This window comes from Protopterus annectens, chromosome 6.part0 (assembly GCF_019279795.1).
Source record: "Protopterus annectens isolate FY-2018-M chromosome 6.part0, PAN1.0, whole genome shotgun sequence".
NCBI classification, from domain to species: domain Eukaryota; kingdom Metazoa; phylum Chordata; order Ceratodontiformes; family Protopteridae; genus Protopterus; species Protopterus annectens.
Window position 1 is genome coordinate 1,406,397,486 of NC_056737.1, and position 25,885 is coordinate 1,406,423,370.

Sequence of the window (25,885 nt, forward strand, 5' to 3'; positions counted from 1 at the left end):
TTGTTTTATTAACCTTTTGCAATTGTTGAAGTAACTGTTTGTATTCATTTATGACTTTATGTAATGATTCTAATGAAATCCTACGTTAATCATTGACAATGTCTGTGGATTCCATCATGAAGGCATTGTAGCCTTGTTTTCTGGAATAAATACGTGTTATTATGCCATGTTAAATGAGTGATGCTACGACAACCTACAAAGGGACGTTGTCCAGTAAATGGTAAACTGTCTTACAATACATACAAACTGTGGGACAATTTCTGAGAACATTTCGGAAATTAAAATTGTCCTTTTACATAGATTTAAGGAATACTGTAAAAAACATGGCTGATATACTGGTGAGTACTGACTATACACCTGTCCATTAGCTGTACGACTACAATGTTCAGTTTTCTGAGTTTTATTTTGTAAATCCATATAATTTCCTTCTAGGTGGGGTAACCATTACTGATATGGATAGAATGGTGGTCCAAAAAACAGTGGTAAAACTACAACTTGACACATTATAATGTAACAAGTTCAAAAGCAATGTGCAACTTTTCCTGTACAGTATGTATTCATGCAGGCTGCTTGCTGCCCATGCATTTCAATCCAGTTGGTACTCGGGATCCATTTTTCAAACATGGTCTTCCACACATATTCATTGCTGGACATTAATTTAATTTGGACCAAATTTTTTTGCATTTGCACATACAAAAACTGCGAAGTACATTTAGTCCAGTCTACAAATTTAGTAACATTAACATCAAACCCTAATTTGCTAATTAAAGAGTCATTAAAACGTTGCATAAAATTATTTTGAAAATGTATATGTCTCTTTTGTGATGTCCATATGGTATGTAACCATTATGCCTGTAAATGTACAATTTGTGAAATATCCTGCCCTGTCAGTTTTAATCTGTTTGCCAATATTTCTATATCAATTGAGTTTAATGCCCCTAAGCCTGTACCTATACCACCTAAAAGAGTATTGTAGCAGGTTCTTCGTCTTCTGCAGCCAGTGATGTCAGGAGGGGTGAGATATTAAAGTGCACTTCTGTTTCTCGATAGTTTTGCCCCACTCCTGCAGATGTTGATGGTACCCTGACTACTTGATTGAACTTGGCTGTGGGATTATTATTAAAGGTTCTGATAACATAAAAGCAAGGATGTCTTCCAATGATTACTGAATCATTAATACAGACCAGTATATTTCTCTCTTGTACCTTTATTTTAGACCCTTCTGCCGAATTGTTTACAAAGTCAGTTTAAAATTGAAAGAGTGCCCTTTCCCCTTGTAGTATATGCAGCAGTTTATTGCAGTATTGTTTTGTAAAGATACATTTGTCTCATGCTGTGAGAACTGAATGTATGCTTGACCTCTGGCCATTACCCAGACCATGACACACTGTTCTAAAGAAACGTTTCCAATATGAAATTTTTGCCCCTCAGGACAAGAGAAGTTACCTTGAGTTCTATTTGTAGTATCATGTACCCTGTACAATTTTATATCAGTAATATTACTTCTGTATACTTGTTCTGCTGGAGTTTCTGCTTTTCCTAGTGCTACTATACAGTTACATAATATTGTAAAAAAACAAGAGAGATACTGGCTTAACTAACACACATTTTTACATAATTATTTAGATTTGCTGTCGTTTGTCTTTTGCTCTTCTGTATTCCAAACAAGTGCACTTTAGGCAGTTTTGTTTTCATTTTCTGCAAAGAAAATACATGAGTGTCACTTTTGTGACTCTGACTCTTAAATGCTTTGGATTACTCTTATTTGATCTCTATGCACTAAAACCATTCTGTTTTTCTTTTTACCTTTTATTTTGTACACTAATGGACCTATTTGTTCCACTACTTCAAAAGATCCCTGCCAATGGCTATCCCATGGTCCTTCCATCTGGAACATTTTTACTAATACCTTTGTTCCACAGGGAAGGTTTTCTTCTGGTGGTAATATTGGGACCTTTCTCCATAGATGCAAAGCTTGCTCTCTTGCATTGTAGTTACATATTTCTGTAAGTTGTTTTAACCATTGCTGATGCTTACTGATTTCTAACAAAGTTCTACTGTCTGGTGTATCAGGATCAAAAGGCAACTGCAATGGCATTTTTCTTCCTGTCATGATCTCATAAGGAGATATTCCTGTCTTACTGTTGGGTGTTGCCCTTATTCCCATAAGTATGCCTGGCAAATGTTGCACCCATACATTTCCCTTTTCAAGACATGCTTTTTTAAGATGCTCTTGGAGCATACAATTCATTCACTCTACAATTCCGTTTGACTGTGGGTGATAAGGCACAGAAAATCTTTACTGAATTCCTAATAAATCACACATTTGCTTTATTAGGTCACTAACAAACTGTGGACCATTGTCTGATTCGATCATTTTTAGCCATCCCCAATGACAAACATTTTTTCCATTAAGTATCTGCTGTTGTCTTTGCTGTCGTAGTTTTAGTAGGAATTGCCTCTACCCATTTTGAAAAGGCATCCACTACTACTAGTAGGTATCTATAACCTCCCTTTGTTGTTGGCAAGGGACCTGCATAATCTATCTGAACTGCATAGCATGGCCCATCTGCTGGCTGTACACGATGTAACGGAGGTTTTTTTACTTTTAGCATTTACCCGCAAACAGATTAGACATTCTTCTACAAATAGCCTACAGATCTTTTTTTAAACTTGGGTTCCATTATTTTTCTTTTACAACTGCCCATACGTCATCAGCTCCTAGATGTCCCAGTAGTTGGTGATTTAACTTGACTGTCGCGCCAACTGAAATGGCAAGTATGGCAACTGTAATCCTTTAGAAGTAGTGTATGCATAATACTCGTTTGGTGGTATTCCTGCTAGCATTCACTGATCAGTTTCTTTTTTTAAGGCCTGTTGTTTTTGAATACTTTTAAGTTCTTCCTCAAATGACTCTTCATCTAGCTCTTTTAAGGCACTGACTTCTGTATCAGTATATACATAATCTGGAAGTTCTTTTCCACTCTGTGCTGTTTGTTTTGCTAGTGTGTCAGCTAATGCATTTAACCTAAAAGTTTCACTTGTCGGTTTCTGATGTGCTTTTACCTTTAAGATACTGTATTGTCCCTGCTGGTTTGACATTGTTATTACTTTATATATGTATTTTAATACTTCAGCATGTCGCATTGATTTGCCTGCACTGCTACAAATCATCTCCTTACCCAAGTGTCCATGTTCAGTCTTAAATAATTTATTACATAGGCACTCTCTGAGAAAATGTTAACAGGACTGTAATATTTAAGCACATACAGTAGTGCCTCTAATTCAGCTTTCTGAGCTGATGTGTTCCGGTAACTTGATTAGTTCCTGAGACCCCAACTTGGGATTTTCCGGAACTATGGCAAATCCTGTCCAGTATTTACCTTTGTCCCAAAACCGTAATCAGTCTACGAAGACGAATAGCTTAAAATGGTCAAAGTCAGATGCCAAAAATTGTACATCAGGTGTCATTATTTTTTCTAAGCAGTTATGCTGTTTTCCTTCATATCCCTTGTGATTTGTCCCCTGTCTGTATGGTGACAGTTTTTATTCTGAAAAGTGACATCCATTTTGCAAAGACTGTTTGGCTAACACCATCTGTGATTTTATTCATTTCAAAATTGTCTACCAGAGCTTTTACTGCTTGGTGTGGTATTTGTACTACCACCTTCTTCTTTCGGCTGCTCCCGTCAGGGGTCGCCACAGCAGATCAACTGTTTCTATTTGTGGTGTTTGTACTATGATGCCGGAAAATACGGTCAAGTACTCAGTTTGCTTAATACTCCAGTAAATGACTAATTGCTGTATGCATGGGTGGTAGCCCAGTTCAACTGGAGTCATTTTACAGCTACAAGAAGTGACTGGATGTAATGTTTTTTCCATTCTATTGTCACTACCATGTGGCCACTCCTGTAGTAGTACAGCAGATAATGTTTTCTTTCCAATTGCTGCTTGTAAAACATATTGCAACTTTGGTGTGGGTGCTATTAATTCTGTAGGTTGTGCTAACTTTACCTTTATTTGCGAAAATACTTCGCCATCATGAGGTCCCCACTCTAAAAAAGGGTGGAGTTCTTTTGTTCCCGTAACATTTTGTATAGAGGTGCAGCCACAGCTGCATAATCCGCTATAAATTCCTTGTTGTAATTTATGATTCCCATGAATTTATGCAAATCTGCTATTGTTAGTGGCTTTTCCATTTGTAAAATGCCTTGCACACGCATTGGGTAAACAGACATTTCTGATGGTTTTATGATGGTACCTAGAAACTTAGCTTCTTGTGTCATAAACTGAATTTTTTTCACGTTTAACCTTAAACCATGCCTGCAGTAGAGTATGAAAGACTTTCTTAATAAGCCGTACATGCTTTTCCACTGTTTCAGACTGAATTAGTACGTCATCAATGTGATGCATCACTGAATCATCTTTTTCCAATTATTGCAGAATGTATGCTATCGTCTGGTAAAAAATAACTGGGCTATTATGAAAGCCCTGAAGTAATCTTGTCATGACATACTGATGATTTTTAAATGTAAAGGCAAATCGTTGCCAGTCTCTTTTTCTGAGTGGTACTGCAAAAAAGACATTTGCTAGATCTATTACTGTAAAACACTTCCTTTGTGGCTTAATACGTGCAGCCAGCTCTGGAACTCCCAAAATCAAATCTGCTGTAGGAGATGTATACGGATTTACCGTTCTTAAATCGATGACAAGATGGTAACTACAATCTTTCTTTTTAACTGGCCAGACAGGTTAACTTGTTGGACTGTTGCCTTTTTGGGTGATAGTGTAGTGTACTGGCTCACCTTCAGTTCTGCGCAGGAGTGGGCATGGCTCTGGTGATTGGCGTGAAAAGTTGCATATGAAATGAGGCATGACTGACATGCCATTCACATTAGGCAGTGACATCATGCTTACAATTAATGTGGCCGAATGTTGTATATATCCAGTTTAAACCATTAATATATATCTAAGCGGAAGATGGTAACTAGTCTAATTTCTTCTGCACTTTGGGACATTCTCTCTTACAGAGGCAGCAAAGTAAAGAAAACTAGCACTTGTAGCCAGTACAGAGATCCAGTTAACATTTAAAATATATATAAAAAAAATTGTGCCATCGTACAGTTCGGAAACAGAATAAATATTCATTCGCACCAGATGACTATTGAATACTTCCAACTGACGTAGAACAATGGGGGAGGGTTTGGGGCGGTGCTTGCTACTGCGCATCTGGTGAGCCAGTACACTACACTATTGTCCCTTTTTGTACGATTCCTTCCTTTTCCCAATATGCAATACATTTTTCCATATGTTCTTCTGCCTCCCTAGGAATGGGATACTGTTTTTGAAATGGAGGCATGTAAACCTGAACACTACCTACTCCCACTGGCATTTCTAGCTTTCCACAGTCACTTGGTCCCTCAGACCACAGGTTTGGAAATTATTGTTCTAAGTACTACCACACATCCTCACTGTCTGTATTTACATGTCCTGTAGGCTTGTCAGGTTTCTCAGGCAGAGATTGCACAGCAACCTGCACTTACCTCTCCCTCTCCTGTTTCCCGGTCTCATATCCACAAAATACTGCTAGGTAAATCAATCACTAAGCCCTAAGGTCCCAAAATATCCATACCAATAATGGTAGTTGAACAAGATGGATGAATTAAAAATACACTCTTCCATGTCTGTCCTTTTTGGTGAAATTTTATGTTTACATTGTGGCTACTTACTGCATAGCATCCTGTGTCATTAAATGCAGAAATGCAAACCTTTTCTGTAGGATTTACAGGTAACTGTTTGTGACGGATACTGCTGCTCGTGTGTCCAATAAGACATTTTGCTACGGTGATCCCTGCACCCAGATATCAGTCAGTGATCACCCATCTCAGCTCTTTTTAAAGGTAGTCAAGAAAGATACCAGTGTAGGCATGGCACACCCCTATTTTAAGAGAATCCACTCATCTTCCCTTTTATTGTCAACTGTAATGTGGCACACTGCATGTTTTTGTTTGTCATCTTCCTCTGTGTCTGAGTGATCTACATATTTAGATTTTTCAATTTCCTTTCATAGCTGCTGCCTAACCATCTCTTCTGCCTGCTCTTCCATGTATTTTGGATTTACAGGTGAAGCTGCCTGAAAATCTACGGGACATACTTCCCCTTTTCCTGTGTATTGATGACATTTATAGCGGTCTTTACCAATACTGTAAGGTCTCTGTGTACTGACTTGTTTTTCTGACTTGTCTTGTGAATCTTTTGGCTCTGTTTTTGAAAACACACCCTGTACTTCCTTCTTTTTACGCCAACCTTGGCAATGATCACAGTTTTGTTTAACATGCCCTACTTTTTTTTTATACATAAAAAGCATGTTGTTACCTTTTGTTCATTAACTGTACTTGATCCCGGTGCCACGGATACAGAAGTAGGAGCTGGTGGTGCTGATGCAGCTCTTTCTGCTGGTGGATGGTGATACCACCATTGCCTTCCACGGCTTTTGACTTCAATGATCATCTCAAATGTCTCACCCCCTTCTCCTACTGCAAAGATATGGTACGAGTATAATTCCCCATCATCGGCCATAGACTGTCCCATCGTTAGCTTTTGTACCAAATCAGTGAAGGTATTCGAATTTTCTTCATAAATGCATTTAATATCCCCTAGGACCCGTTTTACTTGCTCTAAAAATGAATGTATTAACTATTTTTGTATTTCTGGTTGTTGCATGTCCCTGTCTGACCTCTGATATATGATCTGAAAAGGTAGTCTACAGTGATCAGCTTGTTCCATTAACTTATCTGAGATGGTGATTCTGAAATTATCTAGCAGCTTAGCTGAGGGGCTGCTCCTGTGTGTTTGCTGTGGGAGCAGCTATCATACATCTTACCTTACTGTTTAACTCACTCCTCCAAAAAAAGGAAACCAATCTGGTGGTCCCCTGTCATAAACAAACTCTACAACAGGAGGAGGAAACTGATACAGAATAAGGTGAAGTCCCAAGATGGGAAAGACTCCCTTATCAGTTGAGATCCCTCATCAAATCCTCTAAAGCTAGCTATGAAAACAGAATTACAGCAGATAGTAAAGACAACTACAAGGCCTTCTATAATTATGTAAGAATCTCCATGGCAATACCCATATTTGCTGTGAGGTACTGCACAATAGTACCTCCTATACTGAGCCAACAGATATTGCCAATATACTGGCCAACAGATTCAGTGCCAACTTTACTCCTCTCTCCCTCACCAAAGGACCAATCACAATACCAGTAGATTGCCAGGCACCCGGTATTACTGCTGCACAGGTTAAAACAGCACTATCTAAAGCCAAGAATACAGCTTCTATGGGTCCTGACAATATCCCTGGCTATGTTCTACATGAACTACAGAGTGAACTGGCACTTCACCTGTGTGCCCTGTTCAATCACAGCCTCACCTCAGGCTTTGTCCCTACCAAATGGTGCAGTGCTACATTCATCCCTCTCTACAAAGGAGGAGAGACTACAGACCCTGGGAACTATCGCCCCATTAGTCTGGTGAGTCTGATATGTAAAGCTATGGAACGCATCATCATGGACCTAATAAATAAGGATATAGGGAATCTCCAAACTATGGATCCCACACAGTTTGGTTTTGTGAAGGGTAGATCATGCCTGCTCAACCTGGTCGACTTCTTTGAGTCAGTCACCAGAGCTGTGGATGATGGCAAGGTGGTTCATGCAGCCTACCATGATCTGGCCAAACCCTTTGATACCATTCCCCACTCAGGAATCATAGAAAAACTCAATAAGCTAGGCATCAACCCCTATATCACTACGTTGGTTGCAAATTGGCTCACAGATAGAACCCGCAGTGTGAAAGTAGCTGACTCCAAGTCAGACTGCCAATCAGTCATGAGTGGAGTCCCAAAGGGTTCGGTCTTGGGTCCTCTCCTGTTTGTTATCTACTTCTCTGAAGTCCAGGCAAACACGAAGAGACTCTGGCTGACAAACTTTGCAGACGATTGCAAATTGGGAGCTATTATTAACTCCCCAAGTGATGTTGACATCCTACAGAAAGGCCTCACTGAGAACAACGACTGGTGGCAGAACCATGGCCTTAAGCTCAATGCCAAAAGATGTGTAGTCATCTCCTTTCGGAAAAACCCGGTTCCCATGAATTACCACATCGATGGTAGTCCACTGAACACAGAAGGCGTTATAAGAGATCTGGGAACACAGGTTGACAGGAACCTCTTTTTTGACCACCACATTGCCACTCTGGTCAGAAAGTACTTCTATGTAACACATCTCATTACTAAGGGTTTTTTTGCATCCAGGAAGAAAGAGGTCGTCTCCCTCTACGCTTCCCTGATTAGGCCAATCATTGAGTACAATGCCCCATTTGGCATGTACCTCACTAGACACCTGCAACAACTGGACAGGCTGCAAAAGTACCTCACAAAGAGGATCCTAGGCCTTAAACACTTGTCCTATATGGACAGACTCAAAAAACATATTGCCTATTTAGAGGCAATCTCTGCTCGACTTACAAAGCCATGTCTGACCCATCTCTGTTAGAAAAGATACATCTAAAGAAATCCCAATCTCTCCACACCACATGCTCCACAGACCTCAACCTCATTACAATCAACAGAACAAGCTGGAGGGACAGGTTCATAACTCAGAGACTGCCCATACTATGGAACAGACTTCCCCATACATTTCAAACAGAGCACCTCACTGGCCCTCTTCAAGAGAAATCTTGATGAGTGGATGGGAATTAAAAAAATTCACCCCGGGGTTCACTCCAGTAGCTGTACTCGACGGAGGCATTGGGAACCAAGGTCGGGTGGCACAATGCCAGGATAATCCTATGGGCTAGGCTCCAGGGACATTAGCCTAGTACACGCCTATGAACTTGTAAGTATCTTGCTTTAACTGGATGACAGTTTTAAAACATTTGGGAACAAAAATCAAGAAACATATGAGTAATGCATCTGTGCATACATTAGATCCTGCTGTGTATGCTACCCATTCTTCAAATACAAGCTTGTTATAAAATATGCCTTTCTTCTCATTTCACTGTGGCAAACTCTAACAATTTGGACTGTGTATACAGATCGGCTGTAGCTCCCTGCTCTATGATTTGAACTGGCTTTATTTTTCCCATTTCCTCTTTTAACTCAGATTTGGGCATTAGCTTTTATCAGTTTATCCTGAACCTCACTAGCCAAATCCTGTTTGCTCTGTAACTGTTGCTTAAGATCTGAAATTTCTCTCTCTATTTTTTAAGGGCTTTAGGATACTTTTCAATAGACTCTTATTTTGATTGCAGAGCACCTATGCACTTTTGAAAAAGTTTTTGTACAGCATCTCTAAACTCACCCTGACTGTCTCTCAGGAATTTATTATACTCTTCTGTCAGTTCATCATGAACCTCGTTCCTGTCCTTATCTGTTTTTTTCTTGCTTAGTAGCTTCATTCCGCTGTCGTACAAGCATTTTAAAGGTTGTAATAAGATCTACAGGAGATGCTGTCAGTAATTGATATGACTGTTGTTCTAGCTCTGAAATTAGCTAGTGACAGGACATAACTGTGTAACATCAGGATATAATGCAATAGCATTACTCTTTTCTGTGTCTTTATCATCAAAAGAGTTTTCTGTACAATGGTCTGCACTGTATTTTATGGCACTGTACACAGAAAGCAGTTTCACATGACTCACACATTAAACATTTACTGTCATACCACAATTTTTTCTGTTGAAGATACCAGTCAAACGTTACTACCCATTTACATAATACATGTACATCAACTTGCCCCAGTAATGTTTTACATTTATCAATATGTTGCTTATACCAACTCTGCAGTCTGTCCCAAATTTTATGTGATTGTTCTGACACACTAAGAGTAAAGCTTTGTTTACACTTTTTACTACTCTCTCTAACGGCATCCATAGCATGTAATACAAAAAGATTTCTTACCAGTCCATAGAGACAGAGGTGGCCAGTCTGCTTACTGTAGATGGTTGGAAAATTTCTGTAGTTACTCGTAATATTGGTGAAACGAAGCTGGGAGTTACAGATTCGAAACTTGGGAATTTATGGCACTGCGAACCTCCTGCACGGCAGTCTCAATCCAGATCCAGACGTCTGGAAACTGTACTGCTGCAAGCTCTACAAAACTGGAGTGCTCCTATTCAGGACTCAATCACATACATAAATGTTACTTACTGTACCTTTACTGGAGTAACCCTATGCAGGCACCATTCTCCCTGTGTTTGAATACAGGCTAGGCTCGCTGCTGAAAAATTATTTAATGATGTCACCAAAGCCTGACTAATACACTGAGCCTTGCAGATTGCTAGAGCACTGTACTTTATCAAATTATGTGCAGTACTAATAAAATGACTCATTCTTATAACAGATGACACATATTACACTGTTACAGCTACAGCTTTAACATCTCAGCTTTAGTTCTTCATTGCAAGTACAGATGATAAATTTGTATTTACAAATACGAGATCTAACACCATTCACTTTCACTGTCCTTTTATACACTTTTTTGTGCCATTCAGATCCTGTTCATGAAAGTAGTCTTTTGATGTTAATACTGTTGGAATTTGCTTGATGTCATGCAGTCTGTCACATTCTGTTTGAAGGTGAATTATGTAAAAAACTTAAACTTAGAGAGTTGTTCCTGTCTCCAATCATCCCTGCACCTGGGTTTCCTCAGGAAGCAGGAAGACATTCTTATCTGCAGTTCTCCTTGAAGCTTGTACCAGCCACAGAACATTTTTTATCACACACAGTAGGATGACAAAATATTTTTCAACTAAAAAAAGTTTAACCCTTTTACTGTATGCATATATGCATATTCCAACAAGCAGAAATGTACATGCATTATTGTAAGTGTCTAAACACATATTTCTAACAGGTATTGCAGGGGGAGAGGGAGGCGAAGTCTGGGAGTTTCTTATTGTAATCATTCAGTGTTAAGACATTCAGTCTTTGTCTCGACATTACCAAAATCAAGCTTGCTGTCACAGTGCACCTAATAGTAATGTGTCTGTGTGTGTGTGTGTGTGTGTGTGTGTATAGGTGTAAATATTTATATATATATATATATATATATATATATATATATATATATATAAATAAAATATATACAAACACACACACACACATATATATATATATATATATATATATATATATATATATATATATGCACACACACACACACACACACACACACACACACACTGCGGTGGTGGTGCTGCGGTAGCATTGTCGCCTCACAGTAAGATGCTGTCCGGTTCGATTCTCAGCTAGAGCATCTTCTGCATGGAGACATGCGCGAATGGGCATACCTTCGTTGAAGGTTGTGCGTCAGGGCTGGCAACTCGGCATGTAAAAATCCACTGCCAATCATTAGCAGTCCGGAGTTCCGCTGTGGCGACCCCTAACCGGGAAAAGCCGAAAGACACAAACACAAATATATATATATATATATATATATATATATATATATATGTACACACACACGCATATGTATACAAACATGCACACAAATGCACATATACATGAATGTACTACATATATGACAGAGATGTACCACTAAACCTGCACTGCATTTCCTTTCTATAGAACTGCAAACTTCTAACTACTACATATATGGCTCATAAACCCACGGAAGTGAACGTAGATTAACATAATATTCTTATATGTTGAATTTTATTATTCATATTCTTATATTAAATGCTCAATTGATAGTTTTTTTAGAAGTCCACTGTCTCCCTTCCTTAAGTTTGTCTTTTTGTGTAACCACTTTGAGTTTTGAGGCATTATTTTAACAGAGCTGCACTAATGCACTCTGGCTTACTTTTTCTCATTGTTTTGCTGATCTGTGGGGGTTGGGATAGCCTTTGGACTTTGCATTTCAAAGTCCATAGAAACCTTCTTACATTATGCAGTTGTTCAAACTGTCAAGTGCAACTTTTTTTTACTGGTATTACCATTAGTCAGGTCAAGGTGATTTTTGACTAACTCTCCTACTAATACTATGTCCTAGAGCAAGAAAGTCAAGACTCACATCTAGTAGCTTAGAGACCTTTTCAACTGTATTTCTCCTTTTACTTCTCTCTCTCGGCAGATTTGTGGCTGTTTAAGTTAGGCCACTGATTTTTTTTTCTCGTCTCTTTGCCAAGTTTTCAATCCACTCTATTTGCCCTTGCTAATGCTCTGGCTCACTCCGCTTCCCCTACTCACCCCCTCTTCCTCTTCATTTATGCTTCCATAGTACCATCCACATATTCCTCAAACCAATACTATCATCAGTTCCGTCCAGAAGAAATCAATCAATACAACTGAAAAAACAAAAAAAACCACCTCTCCAAGTCCCACTAACACAACTTTGTTTTCTTTTGAGCCAGTTCCCATTACTTACATCAAATCCCTACTACTCGAGCTAAAACCTTGCTCTCCTTCCACTGACAATCTATCTCCTACATTCCTCAAACTTGCTGCTGACTCAATTGCCTATCCTGTATCTATACTAATTAATCGATCTATTCTGGAATCAACTGTCCCCACCCTTTGGAAATCTTTCTTCACTATCCCTCTTCATATACGTGGAAACTCCACTGACCCCTCAAACTACCGACCCATTGCCATTCTGTCCCCCCTCTCCAAGAAATTAGAAAAATGTATTCACTCACAGCTTCTCAAGCACCTCCTCACACACCACTTACTTACCCCTACCCAACATGGATTTCGTCCTCACCACAGCACCACCACTGCCCTCCTCTCTTTCACTCATATCATTGCAGAGGCCTTAGACAACAATAAACTCATTTCTTGTCTCTTCGTAGATCTCTCCAAAGCCTTCGATACAGTCTCTCTTCCTCTGCTACTATCCAAACTCGCAAATCTCCACCTATCCCCCTCCGCACTTGCCTGGTTTAATAGTTACCTATCTGGCAGGGAACAATCTGTCAAATGGCTCTCATCCCTTTCTTTCCCATCTCCACTGGTGTTCCCCAAGGCTTTATCTTTGGACCCCTTTTAACACCTTCACCAATGATCTTTACAGCTCATGCAAAGAATCCTCCCTTATTCAGTATGCCAACGACTCCACACTTATATCCATCTCAAATAACATTCCTGAACTACACTCCCTGACCCAACAGGCCCTACTATCCACTGAACAATGGCTCTCTCACAACCTATTGATCCTAAATCCCAAAAAGACCAAACTCCTACTTTTCCTTCCCCGTTCTCTTTCTCATCACAAAACCTCCTTTTTTATTACATCTTCTAACAATACAAACATCCAACCTGACACCCACACAAAACACCTAGGGGTCATTATCGATGACGAACTCAAGTTCAACCTACACATACTCCAATGTATAAAAAAAAACCAGAAACTAGGTCTGCTATATCGGAACAAAAAATTCCTAACCCCTGAATCTAGACTTACCCTGGGCCAGGCACTCCTCCTCCCCTCCCTCTTAAACGCCACCCCAGTTCTTACCAATATCCTGGCCTCCACTCTAAACAAACTGCAACAGACTTACCATAAAATAGCCAGATTCATTACTAACTCCCCATACAACTCACACCACTGCATTTCTTTAAACTCTCTTCAATGGCTTGAACTTCCCCAGTTTCTGCTATCTTATCAATTTCATATGCTACACTCTATTCTTTATAAACCCTCCTTCTGTCCATCTCTATCTTCCTTAGTCTCAGTCTACATCCCATCCCGGACCCTCCGTACTTCAAACCAACAATTACTTGATATCTACCATCCAAAAAGGTCAGTAAGCAAACTACTCTACAAACACTCCCTTGCCCATGCTTGGAACAAACGTCCTCTTGACTTACGTTCAATCTCCCACACCTCACACTTTAAAAATGAACTAAAAGCTTATTTTCTCAATTCCAGAACCTGCCCTTGCCATGACCCTACCTAGTCTTCCTTCCCTTTATGTACCCTCAAAAGGACCATACTTAGTACCTCATTACACCTCTCTCTCCAATGTGTCTACTATGCATTTGCACAAATTTATACAAACAAAAAATGTTTATTGTTGACCTATTGAACTATATCAATGTAAAATTGTTACTTAGCTTCTTTTTAATGCAACTTTTAACTTTATGCATGTAACCCAACATATGTGAATCGGTTTGCTATAACTGCTATTATATCAATATTGTTTAAAATTGTACTTGTTTTAAAATGTATTACTGGAGCTTTTCTCCTCGCGTCTCCAATGAAAATGGGCCACAAGCCCAGTTGGACAAACCCAGTTAACAAATGTCAGTAAATAAATAAAATTGCTCCCAACAGTAGCATCCACTCTTGTTTACCACCGACTCTCTCTCTCTCAAACTGTCTTAATCCTTGCCCCTATAACTATCAAATTACATCTCTGCAACCAACCCAGTATCCTCCTAACATCTTCTAATCCTAATTTAGAAGAAAGATAAAACCAAAGTTAAATAAGATGCTCCTAACTCAGATTATTTTATTATTCCTCCTCACTCTACTGGCCTGCATCAAATTATCAAATCCACTTTCTTTATTTACTTAGGACTTCAACCAATCATCACAAAGCAACAGAAAACTATAATAAGGAAGAACCAAGAAGAGGACTACTCAAATATAATTTATTAAGCGCCTTCATCTCAAGTAAAAGAGACTTCTTCAAAATAAAAGCCCTTATACAAAATCTACTTAAATAGCCCCCAAGCCACATTCTGATTGTGTAACAAATCACTGTCATGACTGAACTAGACACCTGAATGCACTCTGAACAGGGAATCAATTAACAAATAAAAAACAAAGAAATAACAACCAATATATCGCCAACTATATATATATATATATATATATATATATATATATATATATATATATATATATATATATATATAAAATTCATACATATGGGTCTACTTCAGAATGTCAACCGTTCAGAATGCAGACTTTCATATGGCCAACACCTTAAGATCGACATTCCGAAATACCAACATCGTGAAATAGTACCATTTATCTACCTGTAAACACAGTAAAACTGTCGCAGAAATCGCATGTAGAGGAAAACAGCTATCTTCTGTGAGGAATGATTTAAAGGGGGGTGGAGTTGTGAGGTAAGGTGGAAGTTGGCTACTAAAGAGAAGTAGAAAATTAATACCAAAATTTAAACCATAGAAGTGCTGAATATTGTACATGAGATAAAAGAACTGGAGGTGGGATCTTTAGAAAAGGAAAGAAGCAAATTAAAAAAAAAAAATGGAATTTGCGGGAATGATACATGCGGAATAATGCTCAGGAAGAGGAGCGAGGCTTAATGAAAGCAGCGACTGAGATTTTTTTGCAATGCTCGAGTGAATGAAAATTGTTAAAATGAAAATTTATCTTTGCACTGCAAGATAAATTAATAATGGAAATTATGTTTTTTTTTACTTGTATCAATGAATGTGAACTCATCTTGGAAATTAGAATGTGATGATTTAAAATAAAGGTTCAAAAAATTAAAAATTCAAGATGCAGCTGTTCTTTTGTTTTTGTAACTAAAAGCACACAATACAATTTAAGAGACAGTTACTCAAACATTTAGACCAGAATGTTATAATATGAGGTCTAGGTTATATAACATTATATATAGCAACATAACATGTATATACTTCTAATACACACACTAAAAAAGAAACACAGTATATTTTCACTGTATTCTGCATACATTGATCAATTAAGTTTGATGCCATGCAAAAGACACTAAAAAGTCAGCTATATGCATTTTGATATAACGGATCGCTCCTATAAGATGTTACTGTTTCAAAGATACAGCTCTGGAATAGGAGGAGTCAAAATAAGGGAGGGAATAACTTTAGAAAAACTAACAAGGACTTAACAGGATAAATATGTTAATAATTCAGAAGATGCTGCTTAAACATCTAGTAACAATATCATAATCAGGTTAAAATCTTGCTGTACAAGTTTTTTCATTCTACCTAAAAGTGTCAACATCACTGATTATGTTAATGTAGACAGGCTGTACTGTAACTCTGAAGAGGGAAATGTCTATAAGAGTACCAGCTAGAAATAAAAACACAATTCCATCACACCATTCTGTGGAGTGTGACCTCTGTGGGGTCTTAAAACTATCTAGAAAACAGTATTATTCTGGTATACTGCAAAACTGACTTTGGCTTTGCAAACTACATACATAGCAGGATTGTAGCATACAAAAAGACCTACAACATCATATTAAAATTAACAAGTAAACTCTTTCACATATTAACTATCTGTTATATTTAAGCAAGTGTGTGCAAGCTTTCCTGACTGGTCTAACACTAAAAGTGGGAAGACAAGAGCAAAGTACAACTACCCATGTAAGTACCTGGCACAGTAAATCTGCATTATGTTCAATATCACAATTCACATTACAAAAAATATAATTACAGCTTATAAATGGGAAAGTACTACTTACCTTCCACCTCTCTCTACAGCAAACTTGAAACCATCCTTTTGGAAAGGCAGTAGCATTTGTTGCAGTTTTTCAGGCAGAGCTGACAGCTGCTCATCACAGTAATCTCCAAACGAATGACATCTCTGTACTTCAACTGGACTGTCTTGCTGTACTATGCAGGTCTCTTCCATTCTTTTAAAGTACTTTTACCCTGAAAGATAAAATAACCAGTGTGACTATAACAACCCAGAAAATAGACTATCATTGCCCAATAGAAATGACCATCACAAAACTGAATTATTACAGCAGATGCGTAAAGAAGTATATAATTACTTACCGCTTCTATAAAGAGAGACTTTTGCAGAGTCTAGTGAATGGGTTATTGTACTGCTACTGCCTGGCAACCAGTGGAAAAAAAAAGTCTCAGTCCCCTCACGGACTAACACAGTCTACTATGCACTTGGAATAAAGGGCATGCTCACTGCCAGTGTCTCAGGTTCTGTTCCCCACAATGGAGCAGAAGGCCACTGCTAATAATTATAGTAGGGTGCCTTAAGGCATACATACTGTTGCTCAGTTTCCCAATACCCATACCAAAATGGGATGAGAGGAGAATAAACGCTGACCTGTTTCAGCAGCCTCATCGGAATTATCCACAGATACACACATTAGTACCATCATTCTTTCAGATGACTTCTAAAATTACTGTAATCAAAGGAATGCCCCTTAAGATAGCCCCTTTAAATCAGGCTCTAAAACAAATGAAGATCTTGAAAGTCACAAAGTTTTGTACTGACAACCAAGTCACTGTTGCAGACTCTTGCCACAGATATCTTCCTGAAATTGGCAGTAGAGCAGCACACATAAGTAAATCTATATATGCTGAGGCACTTAAATGCAACCTTCCTAAGCCTCAAAGACCTCATAAATGAAGTACACATAGCAAATACCCTCAGCAGTCCTGAATGCACTCTTTCAAAACAATACCCACATCAACGCATATTGCCACATCTCATGGAGACTACTTCTAAGCCCATAAGGCAAGCCATCAGACAATCCAACATTCTGGTCATTGGAGACTCCATAGTGGTGTGTCTGTCATCAGGCTGAGTAAAGAGAAAGTCACTGTCATTTGCTTGTCAAGAGCTACAATCTGCCACATTACGCATACACTCAGGTCACTGGATCACACTTACCAGTATGGAGTCAGTCATAGTCTATGTGGGGTGTAAGTGATCTGAGATGTACCTCCCTAGACTATATGAAGAGAGACATCATGGAGCTCTCAGAATGCGTGTCCCAGGATGGTATGAAGCTAGCATTGAGCAGCATTTTACCTTCTCCATGTATGATGCCACAATATGAATAAAAGATTACTGACTTAATAATTGGTGGTATTTCTGGTATCATTCCAAGGGGGTGCAATATTTGTCAGCATAGAAGGAGATGGTCAACAGACCCCACTGTTTTGCCAGGGATGGTCTGCACCTCTCCCTGCTAAGCCTTTGAATATTAGCTAAACCACTGTCTTCCCCATAGTACCTCTTTTTAGGCAATGCCAAGCTGAAAGTACTTCCAACACAGCAAATCAAAGCCAAGAAAATCTAAAGGTATTCCTGCTCAATGCCAGAAGTCTAAACAAGAAACTCCACTCCCTCGAAGCTCTCTTAAACTTACAGAATGCGGACGTCCGTGGTCACTGAGACATGGCTTACAGCCAAGAAGAGAACCAATGCAAGGCTATAATGCCTTCCATACATTTAAACCAGCTACTACTCAGACAGGGACTAAAGGTGGAGGTGTCACAGTTTAAATAAAGATAAATATACCTCAAGGCAGACAAAATCCAGCACCACTTACTTGCAAGCTACAAGTCTCGCTCTGTGACCGAGGAAACCCATACTATGTATTTAAACTTAAGGAAAAACACTCACCATCCAACCCAATATCTCATTCATGGGGGATGGACTTTAATTACCCCACTATTAACTGGGAATCCTATATGACACCAAACATTCAGGCAAAGAGATTCCTGGATTTTGTAAACACAAATCCCCTGGACCAAATTGTCAATACACCAACCAGGGGTGCAACCATACTGGATTTGGTCTTCACTAATATGGGAGAGTGTTGAACACCCCCTTCTATAATGTCTTCTTTGGTAAGGTGAAACCACAAAATGGTCTTTGAAGTAAAAATAAAACCTGGACCCCCAGCTAACCCTGGAATATTCAGGAACTATGTCAAAACTAACTTTCTGCAATTAAGTAATAACCTGGCAAAATTTCAAGCCCCCATAACCTTGAGAACAATGCTGCCTATGTAAAACTGTTCACAGAAATCTGATACAAACATGTTAGTAGCTGCATAAAGGCAGCTGTACCCACCAGGAAGAAGTACAGAACTAACTCAGAAAACAAGTCACCCTGGTGAATCACAAAATCAATAGGCTGTAAAACAGGAGGAAGAAAACCATGGCAAAAATTAGGAGGTGCAGCACCCATCAGGATAAGAGCACACTCAAACTAAACAAAGAACTCAGAGGACAAATGAAGTCTATCAAAGCCAAATTTGAGGTAAATTTGGCCTCCCAGGCCAAGCACAACCACAAGGTATTCTTTAACTATGCCCGCAACTTCAAAGGCAATACACAATTGTGTGTAGAGCTCATTGTAGATGGAGACACCTATTACTGAGCCAGAAGATATAGCAAACCTACTGGCTGCCAAATTCATCTCCAACTTTACCCCTCTCTCCCCATCAACTTTCCCTCAGGAAATGCCATCAAATATAACTCCCCCTGTTATCATTATGGAACATTCATCAATCGACCCAGACAATATCAGTGAATGCCTTCTAAGTAGCATGAAACATGACCGATCAGGCCCTCTGGATTTGCTGTTTAACTGTAGCCTCCAAACAGGCTTTGTGCCTCATGAATGGAGAACAGCAACAGTCATCTCTCTGCACAAAGGGAGGCCCTTCACAGAAGCTGGAAACTTCAGACTCATAAGTCTCACTAGTCTTGCATGCAAAGCCATGGAAAGAATTATCATGGAAATTATCAATAATGATATAAACCTCCAAGAAACTGGAACCAACCCAGTCTGATTTTCTCAAGGGCAAGTCATGCCTATGCAACCTGGTGGACTACTTTGTGAAGGTCACCAAAGCAATGGATGAGGGCAAAATGGTTTACACTGCCTACCTTGACATGGCCAAGGCATTTGACACAATACCCCACTCAGACATTGCTGACCATCTCAAGAGGTTAGGTACAAACCAATATGTCAACCGGTGGATAGCCAAATGGCTCACAGACAGGACCCAGGAAGTTAGAATTGAGAGTCCACCTCAACGAAGAGGTCAGCTACAAGTGGAGCCCCTCAGGGATCAGTCCTTGGACCACTCCTTTTCATAGGTTCATAGGTTCATACTAGGCTATCTGCCCTGGGGCAATTATAAGCCTAGCCCGATTCTGTATGGCTTACGCCACCCCTTGATTTGAGTATACTGTGCCGTTTTTAAGGTTTAGTTTACTGTGCCTCTGTCTAATAGTGACATGGGAGTAATCCCTGGGACAAACCTACCATCTCCCATCCACCTATCGAGATTCTTCTTGAAGAGATTCAGTGAGGTGCTCTGCCTCACATGAACTGGAATTCTATTCCAGAGCGAAGGGAGCCTCTGGGTTATGAACCTGTCCCTCCAGCAAGTTCTATTTATTTCTGTGCTGAGGTTCAAGTCCCTTGAGCGTGTGGCTCTAAGGGATTTAGATTTACTGAGGTGGAGCATGTCCATTAATTCTGGATTTGACATAGCTTTGTATGTCAGGCATAGATCGCCTCGAAGTAGGCGGTATGCAACTGAGTAGAGCTGGAGTTTTTTTAACCGAGCAGCATATGGCATCTGTTTGAGACCCTTGATCCTCTTGGTGAGATACTTTTGGGGTCTTTCTAATTGCTGCAGGTGTCGGGTAAGGTACATCCCAAAAGGGCATTGTATTCTATGATGGGCCTGATGAGGGATGAATAAAGGGGCACGATTACCTCTCTTGATCTAGATGTGAAACCCTTCGTGATGAGGTGGGCTATGTAGAAGGTCTTTCTAACCACTTTGGCAATGTGGTTTTCAAAGGAGAGATTGCTATCAACTTGGGTCCCCAGGTCCCTAATAACTTTCTCTGTACTTAATGGGTTTCCACCTATGTGGTAATTTGTGGGCACATTGTTTTTGCCAAAGGGTATGACTATACATTTTTTGGCATTTAGCTTTAAACCATGGCGCTGGCACCAGTTATCTGTCTCTGTGAGACCTTTTTGAAGGATGTTTGTGTCAGCTGGAGAGTCGATTATGGCGCCCAGTTTGCAGTCGTCTGCGAACTTGGTGAGCCATAGTCCTCCCACGCTTGCCTGTACCTCGGAAAAGTATATACCGAACAAGAGTGGTCCCAGGACAGAACCCTGTGGGATGCCACTTGTGACCGGTTTCGAGTATGACATGGCTCTAGTAACTCTCACTCTGTGGGTCCTGTCTTTGAGCCAGTTTGCGACCCATCTTGTGACATAGGGGTTTATATTTAAGCTGGATAGCTTATCTATGATGCCCAAGTGGGGGTATTGTGTCAAATGCCTTTGCAAGGTCCAGATAGGCTGTGTGGACTACCTTCCCTTCATCTATGGCTTTGGTGACTGTTTCGAAGAAGTCAACCAGGTTCAAAAGGCAGGATCTGCCCTTGACAAAGCCGAACTGGGTAGGAACTAGTGTCTGTAGGTCCCCAATGTCTTTGTTTATGAGCTCCATGATGATCCTTTCCATAGCCTTGCAGACTAAGCTAGTCAGGCTTATGGGGCGATAGTTTCCAGGGTCCGTAGAGGCTCCACCTTTGTGGAGTGGGACCACTGTTGCTGTACGCCATTCTGTGGGCACATATCCTAAAGTGAGGCTGAGATTGTATAGATGTTTTATTTGAGGGATTAGTTCCTCTTGGAGTTCATGTAGGACACAACCTGGAATGCCATCTGGTCCCATGGAAGCAGTGTTTTTTGCTTTGGAGAGGGCAGCCTTCACCTGAGCATCAGAGATGTTTGGGAAGCAGCCCTCTGCTGTGATAGATACTTGCTCTTTTGGGGGGGGGGGGGTGGAGAAGTTTGCAATGAACCGGTCTGCCAGGATATTGGCGATGTCTGTGGGTTCAGTGTATTTTTTGTCATTTAGAATCAACTCAGAACATGTCTGGGAGTTGCATCCCAGGTTCCTAACAAAACTGAAAAAAGCCTTATGATTGTCTTTGGTGTCCTGTGCAATTTTTCTCTCGAAGCTGGCCTTGGAGGATTTTATTAGCAATCGTAATTTTTGCTAGTACTGATCAGAGATGCCTTCCCTATTAGGGATTTTGCTCTATCATTTAATAGCTTCCTCCTTCTGTTGTACAGTTTATTTATGGCAGGGGACCACCAGACTGGACGCCTGCCTTTGGATGATTGGGTCTTGGTTTTGTTTGGGATAGCATGATCCATGCATTCCTGGAGATGTCCGTAGAATGTGTTTATATAGGATTCTGCAGTTTGGGCCGTAGTTTCCACTGGCCCTGGGGCCTTGAAGGGTTCCACTTCGGTTTTGAGAAGTGAGAAGTTCGCTTTTGAGAAGTTTTTCACGGTGGTTTTCTGGGCTGGGGGGGGGGGGTGAGGTCGGGATGTGGACATCCAGTGAAATTAATTTATGGTCTGATCTTACCAATGAGGGATATACTTCTGGTGTGGAGCATAGAGTTCCCATGTTGGTAATGATCAGGTCTAGTATGTTGTCCCCTCTTGTGGGAGTGGTGACTAGTTGTTCCATAGCATTTGAGTTTATAATTTCCAGGAACCTTTGGGCTAAGGTGCTGGGGGGGGGCTTGAGTAGTGCTCCCAGTCAATGTTTGGGTAGTTGAAGTCGCCCAATATAATGGTGTTCGGAGAGATCTTCATGTTCTCCAATGTTTTCAGGAAAGCCGAGTGGGATTCCTGACTGAGAGGGTGGTCTGTAGGATGCTATAAACTGAAAAGCAGTCTTGCCTACTGTTAGTTGCACATGGATGGTCTCCGATGCTTCGTGCAATGCCACTAACCTGGAGGTGTGGATATCCTTGATAAATATGGAAACTCCCCCTCCTTTTGTGGTTCGGTCTGGGTTTTGGGGCCGAAAAGCATGATATGAGGTATAGCCTGGTAATGCTGGGGTGCTCTCTGGAGCCTTGAACGAGGTTTCTGTCACTGCACAGATATCGATGTTCTCCATACTGAGGAGAGCTTCGAGTGCGTGCATCTTGCGGTTAAGACTTCTGGCGTTAAGCAGCACTACCCTTAGTTTCTTGTTCCTTGTGCTGTTTATGGGGGCGGGTTTGACTTTTGAGCCTTTCCTAAAAAAAGAACTATGGGGGTGGCAAGAGCCTTTGCCAATATCCGAAAGCCCAGTGGTGACAGGTGCAAGCCGTCCCTAGCGAAGCAACGTGGCTTGTCAAGCATGTCATCCCAGGCTGACAGACACTGGATCCCCTTTGAATGACACCAAAATTTTAGCCAATTGTTAAAATCGATCATTTTGTCTTTGTACTGTGGCATCATTCTAGGTGAGGGTAAGATGCTGCTCAAGGTCATGGTCATACCAGCCTGGGCTACATGATCAGAGAGCTCTTCTGTGTCTCTTTTCATGTAGTCCAGGGAGGTACGTCTCAGGTCATTCGCACCAGCATGTACAATGACCGAGTCATATTTGTATTTGCTCTGGAGTGATCTGAGTGCTTGCATTATGTGGCGGATCCTAGCACCTGACAGGCAGCTCACCATGACCTTCTCTTTATTCAGCCTGGTGAGCGGGACGTCAGTGTGTCTAACAATAGAGTCACCTATTACAAGAGTATCAGGTGTGTTATTCAACCTTAAGGGCTGTGGCTGCTTGGCACACTGACATTGTGGGCTATGTGTTGTGCGTGTTTTGTTTTTCAGCATTTACTTCTTAGAAGTCAAGGCCAATGTTGGTGCTGTCTGGCTGATTAAATTTGTAGATGGTTGCAAATTAGGAGCTGTCACTGAATTTCACACAAATGTTCTACAGGAGGGGCTGACACTGACAAACAACTGGTGTCAGAGCCATGGACTAAAACTAAATGCCAAGAAATGCATAATAGTATCCTATGGGAAGTCATCAATCCCTGGTAACCTTCATGATGACAACACACTCCTTAGAATTGACAAGGGATTAAGGGACACACACAGATGGCAATCTAGCCTTTGATCATCATGTGTCTACAGTGGTGAGGAAATCATTCTATGGTGCGCAATTTATAAACAATGGTATGGCATCTAAGTCCAAGGAAGTCATTGTTACACTGTATTTGGCTTTCACCAGACTTAGAGTACAATGTCACCTTTGGTATGTACCTAACCAGGTATATCCAACAACTGGAAATTCCAGAGAGGTTCCTCACTAAAAGAATATAGGGCGCAAGTAATATGGCCTACACAGACCACCTCAAGGCCCTATCCCTGTGTTCTGTCTCCTACAGGCTTTTAAGGGGAGATCTATGCTTGGCATACAGGGCATTGTCAGACCCCAATCTGATGGACCTCCTGCAGACCCACAAAGCAAACCGCACCAGAATTACCTGTTCTAAAGACCTAAACCTTGCCTGTGATATAAATACGACCTGCTAGAGAAATAGGTATGTATTCCAGAGACTACCCAATCTATGGAACAGGCTTCCCATCCTTGTGAAGCAGAGTTCCTCCCTAACTCAATTCAAGTGCAACTGGGACAAGTGGAGGGGAAACTGGAAATTCATCCCTGGCTTGGCACCCATGTCTCTAATGGCCACAGGTAACCTGTAAATGGTTCATCTCCCTGGCCCATGCTTACACTCATCAAAGGTAGCAGAACTTCAGAGAATTGGGATGCATGGCTAGACTTAAAAAGGCCTTTTTGGTGGTTAGCCTAGTAAACACCTATGAATCATGCACATTTACATTTACCTTATCACACATACATACACACACGCACAAAATTGGGAGCAGTCCTGCTATAAAGTGCTTCAACACAAATACCAAAAACTCCAAAGACTTCTGGTTCTCCATACAAAACCTATTACATTCTGGCCACTCAACTACACCCCATCTAAAAACAAATACATACATCATTAATACATAGATCATTACTTCTGAACTTAATTCATATTTTATTCAAACTCTTTTCTCTCTTCCCACCTACAATACCACCAATACCAGAAAATCATCCAGGTCAGTTTAGTTTCCAGCCTGTTACACTAAAAAAAAAACTACTCATGTTCAATTCAACTACCTCAGAAGGAGATATTCTGCATACATTCTAAAAACAGCAGGAGATATAGCCTTGCCTACCCAATCTCCATCCTTATAAATGCTTCTAGCTGTGAAAACTATGTCCATGCCCTCTGGAAAACACTTTTTCATATCACTGAACAAAGGAGGAGCATCCACAGTGTTCACAGACTATAAACCCATAGTTATCCTACCTCTGTTAAAAATCCTGGAAAAATATATCCATGTACAACTCATAAAAAATACAGACAACTCAAAGTGCATCATTGACACCAACTTGCTGTCCAATACCCAGCACAGATTTCATCCCAAGCATAGTAGTACAACTGCCCTTTTCAGTTTCACTAACAATATAAACCACGAGAGGAATTCTGGTAACTTAGTATCTCTTTATTTTGCGCTCAACACAGTTAACCCCAAAATCCACTTTTAGAACTTACAGCACTTAAATTCTCTCATGCAGCCTTATCGTTCCACAGCTATCTCACAGTCAAATGAAAGAAAGATTTTTCACCTTTCCTTTCAGTTTCCATAGATATCCCACAAGGCTAAATTCTTGCCTCCCCTTCTTTAACTTTGTTATAAACAAAACTGCACACAGCCTCTAAGCAAGCATAAAAAATACAATATGCAGATAATGCCACCCGCAACTGCTCAGCACTGATCATAACTTAAAATCACCCAAGAGTCCTCAGCCATTGAAACATGGCTAGAAAAATCATTACTCCTCCTTAATTCTACTAAATCAAACTAACGTTTTTTGTTACCACAAAGCAATTCTCTGATCAAAAGCAATCTTACCAAATCCATTCCAGAAACAAAACTAAAATAGAAATAGCCCAACTAAACTGCTCGGAGATATCATTGATGAAAACTAAACATTTTACCAACACATGCTCCAAAAAAAAAAAAAAAAAAAAAATCAAAAACTCGGTTTCTTATACAGAAGCAAACAGTACCTCATTGACAGCAATTAGAAAACCACTGCCTTACCCTACTCACGTCCAAGCTTTCTCTATTCTGATCAAGCCTCACAACATTCAACTACTACTATTATATGCCATAACCTAATATGTAAACCAGGCCGCTGCCCAA

At 40.2% G+C, this 25,885-nt stretch overlaps 1 protein-coding gene across 1 annotated transcript in view; it reads right to left on the reverse strand.

The window, feature by feature from the left end:
* Positions 1–25,885, reverse strand: part of ZRANB3 (zinc finger RANBP2-type containing 3) — a 2,104,294-nt gene that overhangs the window by 1,853,980 nt on the left and 224,429 nt on the right. Inside the window, exon 2 of the mRNA XM_044074946.1 lies at positions 16,479–16,668. Coding sequence (XP_043930881.1) covers positions 16,479–16,648 — 170 coding nt within the window. The 5' untranslated portion in view covers positions 16,649–16,668. The remainder of the gene's footprint in view (positions 1–16,478; positions 16,669–25,885) is intronic.